Source organism: Bactrocera neohumeralis, chromosome 6, assembly GCF_024586455.1.
Source record: "Bactrocera neohumeralis isolate Rockhampton chromosome 6, APGP_CSIRO_Bneo_wtdbg2-racon-allhic-juicebox.fasta_v2, whole genome shotgun sequence".
NCBI classification, from domain to species: domain Eukaryota; kingdom Metazoa; phylum Arthropoda; class Insecta; order Diptera; family Tephritidae; genus Bactrocera; species Bactrocera neohumeralis.
This window is the reverse complement of record NC_065923.1, coordinates 79,932,046-79,938,421: the sequence shown is the minus strand read 5'-3', so window position 1 is coordinate 79,938,421 and position 6,376 is coordinate 79,932,046. Positions and strand designations below refer to the sequence as shown.

The window sequence follows — 6,376 nt, the reverse complement described above, 5'->3', positions numbered from 1 at the left end:
TATTGCCCATTTCCCAACGTATTTATATGTCTGTATGTGCATTAATTGTTATGAAGGCGAAACAAAAATAAACAAATAGAGATATATCGATTTTGAGGAATTCAACATTTAAGCTGACAACTATGCATGTTTTTATGGTAATTGTTTGTTTTATAAGGCCCTCTATGCACCATAAAACACAATTTGTAATTAGCTTTTACATATTAAAGAACTTTATTTTTAAATTTCATTTTTACAATCTCTAATTAGTTATGCTTCAGTTTCTTATATTATTTTTCAAATTTTATTATTTTATTTAATAATTTGATGTAGTATTAGTATATATGCATGTAATATCTTTCTTTAGGTCGGAAAGGTTTTTATTTTGTATCCTCATTCAAACAAGCTTGCTTTTGAAAGGTGTTTAAACTAAATATTCTACATTAACAATTTCGAATTACATTATTAATTTAGTTGTAAATATAATTTCGAGTATGCGCTCTGAGCAACTTTAACTGAGAGATTCAGTATCCACATCCGAGAAAGTGCTGCTTGAAATAAGTGTATGTTTGTGGTGTTTATGGTTTTATTAACTGTGTGTTTATATAAGTTGTGGGATTGTAGGTTTTGAAAGAAGCGTTCACTAATTCAATGTTTATACTATAATTATTTATAATAATAAGAATAAAAGCAAATTTATTATTAAAATAATTAAGATATTAAATAAACGTTAGCCATAATTAATGTTTGCACTATGCGAGGTCGGCTGATAACTGCTCGATATATTTCGCTGCTGTTGTTGTTGCTGTACCTGCATAGACTGTATTTGAGGCTGATAGTTAGCAAGCTGTTGTTGAAGTAGCTGATGATGCTGCTGTTGTGGCTGATGTGGCTGCGTGGCCATTAAATGATTCTCATGACACCACTCAACAAAATCGTCAATAAGCACCGGCCATGCCCCTTCTGAATCATAGTTACTCATATTGTCATCAATGTGTGTGGCGAAATCCAGTAGTAAATTCCAGGTGTCTTTAGGTATGGAACGTTTATGCTTCTCCTGCGTTTAATAAAATTTGGTATAATATTGATTCAGCAACAATGCCATAACATATTTTTTAAATTACCTCTAAAAACCTACACCACAGATCCAAGAATTTAAATCGGCTACTGAGCACAATCTTCCAGTAGACAATGGCCATATTTAAGTCGATTCCCTTCTGACCTGGATCCTTTGCATAGTTGAAAGTAAACTGATAGAAGTCCTTAAATTTGGCTATATCATTCAACTCCATTTCCAGTTGAGGCAATTTCGCTTTGAGCTTATCTACACTGTCCACACCGAGATCTGCCATACCATTCACAAATTCATCATGTTTGAATTCACATTGCACTTCAGCGCGAAATTTCCAGGCAATTATTAGAACCAATTTAGATTCAGGACTTAAAGCGAGATCATCTAAGAAACGAATAACTCCATCTGCGGTAATTTTCTGAGGTTCACATGGATCACGGTAACGCAGGAAGAGCTGTTCAATACGTTTGCGATCCAACTCGCGATAATAATATTCTGGATTTTGAAAATAGTTGTCGCTAGCTAACTCCAACTTCCAATCATTTTGTTGGAGGCAGTATATAGCCGTTTGTTCGCCCGTCTGTGTTAGCGATATGAATCGTTTTACTTTATCTTTTTGTGTGGACTTCAATTTATTCTAAAATAATGAGTATAGAATCAACGAAAGTATTGTTAGAATGTTACACCAACAATTATGTAAAAAAAATTGGCATACACATTTGCTGTTAATGCCAAAGTATGATTGTTCTCTGTTTTAGTGCGCGAACGAACGTATTATTCAACAAATTGCTTTCACAAATTTCTTATTGGATTCTCATTGGTGTTATGGATCTGATGCAAACAATTTATTCATAATAAAACTATAAAACAATTATGCACTTATATTTTTAGATGTTAGCAAAAGTTAATAGTTAGTTTAGTTTGCATCAAACAGTGAACGCATACGAATTCCATTGGTTCTCAGCTGCAAAAGTCTTGCATTTGTTGCCCGCCGCCACCCCCTTGCATTGATCCGTTGCGTATGCATTAAATGCAGTACACTTTTATCTGCACCCAAATTGGACTTCACTTACCATCTCGATGCTACCAATTGTTTGAAAGTGTGTCGTGGGAAAATTCACTGTTCCGACGTTTCAAAATTGTCTTCACTAAAAAAATTAATTTTCCTCGCCTTCTTTATTTCGACTTTCTTTCGTTTGCTATTTTTACGTTTCGTTTTGCGCTGCCTTTCGCAGAGAACGTTCAACGTGTGCTACCAGATGTATACATTTCCAAACTAATTTTTCCATGGTAGATGTCGCCTTATGGTAGGTCAAGCTGTCAATTATTCTCAATCTTTTTGGCTTGCGATTCGTAAATATTTACGAATTTTCGGTACAAAAGTAAAAACAACTGACAATTGCTTACGGACGGATATGTGGAAAGCTTCAGAAACAATTGTTTCGCGCTCAATTTGAAACTGGGAATTCGAATCAACAATTGAAAGGCATAATTCAATAAATCATTCCTGTTTCTTTTTAAAATGGCAACTGATACATACAAAAAAGACACCGGAATTATTCGATTTAAAAATGCTTTGTATTTTTATTTAATAGCATTAAAAACACAAACTAAAATTTATTAGAACCTATGGTTAAATGTAGTTTTTGTTATTTATGTATGTATGTGTATATATATTTTTAGTGTATGTATTCAGCAATCTTCGATATGTTAGACGTAGAGCCAAAAAGGCACTCCTAATGACTGCTGCAAATTAGGTCATGGGTTGTATCGGTGATTTGTATGAGACGACTAGCGTCATGTACACATATATATGGAATGCGCCATGAAAGTTACGAAATAAATGCCAAATATAATGAACAAAAAACTAACAGATGGAAAAAATATGATTCTACAAAATAAAACTAATTATACAAAAACAAACATTTCGTAAAAATATTTGTGTTTCATTTCTTTTTCTCGCGGGACAAAAAATCAATTGATTGTGTTGCACGGCTTAGAACGCTGGATGAATTTTAACAGTTACATTAAAATTACGAATTTAACGCTGGAAGCCAAATGACTACTCATATAGTGTGGGGATTTTCTACTGAATCAATAAATCTAATCGTTTGATTTTAAAAGAGCATTTTCTCCAACATTTTGCTAAGTTTCTCATGAGCGTAGCGCATTTTCTGATAAAGATCCTTGGAGCAACCATGTTGTTTAATTGTTGAGAAACGGTAAGTACGGAAATTCTTCTCATGATCCATATAAGTAATGGCACTCATACGCGGACACAAAATAATCTTCATATGATCGGAGAAATTCAACTGAAATGTAAAAAGTTGGCAAGTCACAGTTAATGTTTATATTAAATTATAAAATTTACAAACCTGCAATGAACCATTGGTTAAATGCATAACAACGGCGCACGTTGTGCGAAACCACGAATGTAAATGTGGCATACGGGAAATCTGATCGCTTTCGAAGTTCACGTTGTTTGCACCAGCTTTAACAAGATGTTCGGTCATGTAACGCTTAAAGTACGTGAGCAACTTCATTTTCTTATCTAAGGTTTGACAGTAGTCGGTGGTGGTCATGTACGTTTCCTTGCCATCTTTGTCAATGAAATGCACATTGCTGTAAAAGAATAATAATAAATTATTATTATACTAATTATATTTTATTTTATATTTGGTGAAAACTCACATCTGGTTTGGTAACAATATGAGTTTGGTAGTATCATTAAACATTACACCCATTCCTTCGTCGCACAATTGATAACCAAATCCATATTTGTCACTGTAGTCCACCCACTTTGACACCCAGAAAAGGGGTTGTGCAGCCGGATCTGTGTTTTCATCGCCCAAATTACGTGACAACAGCTTCGGCTATAATTATTAATTTATGCAAAAAAAAAAACAAATCAAGCCATTTAAATTGTGTTTTAATTTTTTGTATCACCTTGGCATTAATGAGTTCGGTCAATTGTTGATGCAGGCTCTCAATATCAGAACGATAATCCTCGTTATGCCGGAAAACTTGTGCAGAGGCAGTAATTGCATCGTGCAAGTTATTTTTAAGGAACGTATGTTCCAACCGTGTATCATCCTTTATGCCGTTTAATTCTAATAAAGGTTTGCGGTGTCCCATAGCATCACTCAATGCCTCATTAACTTCAAGTCGTGGTGCCATAGTCAAACAAGAGCTGGGCAAGAACATGGGCACTGGAGAACAGGCGAGAAAATCAAAGTTCAATAGTTTTCCAATGGTTGGTCGCAATTCCGGTTTGGATTGTAACATGGCAACAATCATATCAGCCGCCGATTTACGTAAATAACTTGGTACTCTATATCGCAAATATCAATAAATTAGATAGCTTGGAGGCATTTAATGTTTCTGAAAAATTAATGCAAACCTGTATTGGCACTTTTTGATTTTCTCATATGTGTCTTTTAATGTTTTTGTTTCAAATGGTGGTTGACCGACCAGCAGCGTATACATGACACAACCAATCGACCAAATATCTACTTCGAAGGAGTGCCCTTTTTTATTGAGAATCTCGGGCGCTATATAATTTGGTGTACCACATAGTGTCTTCTTGCGTTCACCTTCGTACTCAACGCGCGTCGCAAGACCAAAATCCCCAATCTTCACATGTAGTAAGTCATCCAAAAAGAGATTGCCTAATTTGAGATCACGATGTATGATGCGATGATCGTGCAAATATTTAACACCCTGTATAATCTGATAGATGTAATATCTGCACTCATATTCAGTAATTGTTTTACGTCGTTTCTGCAGCTCCATCATTGACTAATTATAAATTTAAATAAGTATTTTTTTTAAGAAACTTATTTTAAAAACAATACTTACTCTCTTTTTGCATAACTCTAATACAATGTAGATATTGAAGCTGTCCTCAAAGAAACTGTGAAATTTAACAATATTTTCATGGCTCAGGCTTTTATGTATTGTGATTTCCTGGGACATTTTCTCCTTTTGGTTATGTTTCAACATTAATTTTTTAGATACAATCTTGCCCGCATATACATTATTGGTCTCCACATCAACTATCTCATAACATTTTGCAAAGCCACCCTGTGTAATTGAACTTATTTAGTATTTTACGACTTTGGCAACTCTGTATAAAAAATCTTTAGGATCACCAAGCGTTATCCTTCTAATGAAATGCAATAAGAAACTTAATGGAAAGGACACTTTTAACATAAAATGTTACTATAGTGCCCTATAAAGGTCAGATATCTAGACCCTTATTGGACCAGAAAATACTATTATCTAAGTAGCATTAAAATTTGCTAGATCTTTAGAGGTACTTACTTTCCCAAAGAAACGCATACGCTTGTAAGTGGATCGGGATGTAGCATCATACAGCCTCTCTGGTATATCAGACGTTTTATCATCAGTCTTTTGTGCCATGTTGTGCAAGGTTTCAGCTGCTTATTTAAACACACACACGCACACTCGCACGCACGTTTACTGCACAGATCCTCCGTAACTAAACCTAAATCCGCTACCTTTCGTTTTCTTTATATACACAATATTCCCTGCAAGCGTTGACTGCACGAAGAATATTTGCGCGAAACAAACCAATTTTAGCGTAAAATATATACAAACAATCTCGCGCGCTTGTCTTTGCCGCAATAAACTAATTAGCCAACGTTTATACTTAACCAATTAAAAAAATCAACAATCAATCAAACAAGACAACGTTGACAATCGAACGAATTAACGATCTACTAAAGCGCACAAACAAGCGATGAAAGTGTGCTTAGAAAAATATGATCGTGGAGGATAATGAAAACCGTTTGTGCCAGAATTTTCAAAATTCTTTTCGAATAACTTTTGCACTAGCATAATATATGTTGTCCTGTTCTTTCTTATGTTTGATAAATCCTCTTCAACGTTGTTTGGTCTTTGTTGTGCGAAATTTTCGAAGTTTCTTTTGTCACTCAACTATTGTGAATACATTCGATACAGAGTTGATTTATATTGAATATAGCGATATAAATAATTCACTCAAAATTTCCATACATGTCCTTAGCTATTAAATATAATTTGTGTGGTTATAACTTATAACCACAAATTATTATTATATAACACTCACACAGCCCTTAGAATATATCTCGTGCATTTATTACAAGAACAAATAAATACACCCTAAATCACTTTTTACGGCAATATTGAATTCACTTACGGCAAAAAATTTTCCAACGTGCGAGCGCTTTATAATGCAATGCTTTACAGGATGCAAAAAACCTTCTATCCTATAAAATTTACGATTGTAAAATTGTATTGCAAGCGGTGATGTAACTTTAAATA

At 34.1% G+C, this 6,376-nt stretch overlaps 2 protein-coding genes across 2 annotated transcripts; both read right to left on the bottom strand.

Moving 5' to 3' along the window:
* Positions 1-189: 189 nt before the first annotated feature.
* LOC126762028 (DCN1-like protein) lies at positions 190-2,301 on the bottom strand. Its single transcript, XM_050478504.1, has 3 exons — positions 2,125-2,301; positions 1,104-1,688; positions 190-1,036 (listed from the first exon to the last, which is right to left on the bottom strand). The coding sequence occupies exons 1-3, from the start codon at positions 2,125-2,127 to the stop codon at positions 710-712; spliced, it is 915 nt and encodes a 304-aa protein (XP_050334461.1). The 5' UTR covers positions 2,128-2,301; the 3' UTR covers positions 190-709.
* A 306-nt stretch (positions 2,302-2,607) lies between these two features.
* Positions 2,608-5,788, bottom strand: LOC126762167 (serine/threonine-protein kinase polo). Its single transcript, XM_050478710.1, has 7 exons — positions 5,375-5,788; positions 4,910-5,134; positions 4,452-4,849; positions 3,998-4,382; positions 3,743-3,924; positions 3,427-3,673; positions 2,608-3,363 (listed from the first exon to the last, which is right to left on the bottom strand). The coding sequence occupies exons 1-7, from the start codon at positions 5,471-5,473 to the stop codon at positions 3,169-3,171; spliced, it is 1,731 nt and encodes a 576-aa protein (XP_050334667.1). The 5' UTR covers positions 5,474-5,788; the 3' UTR covers positions 2,608-3,168.
* Between the last annotated feature and the right edge of the window lie 588 nt (positions 5,789-6,376).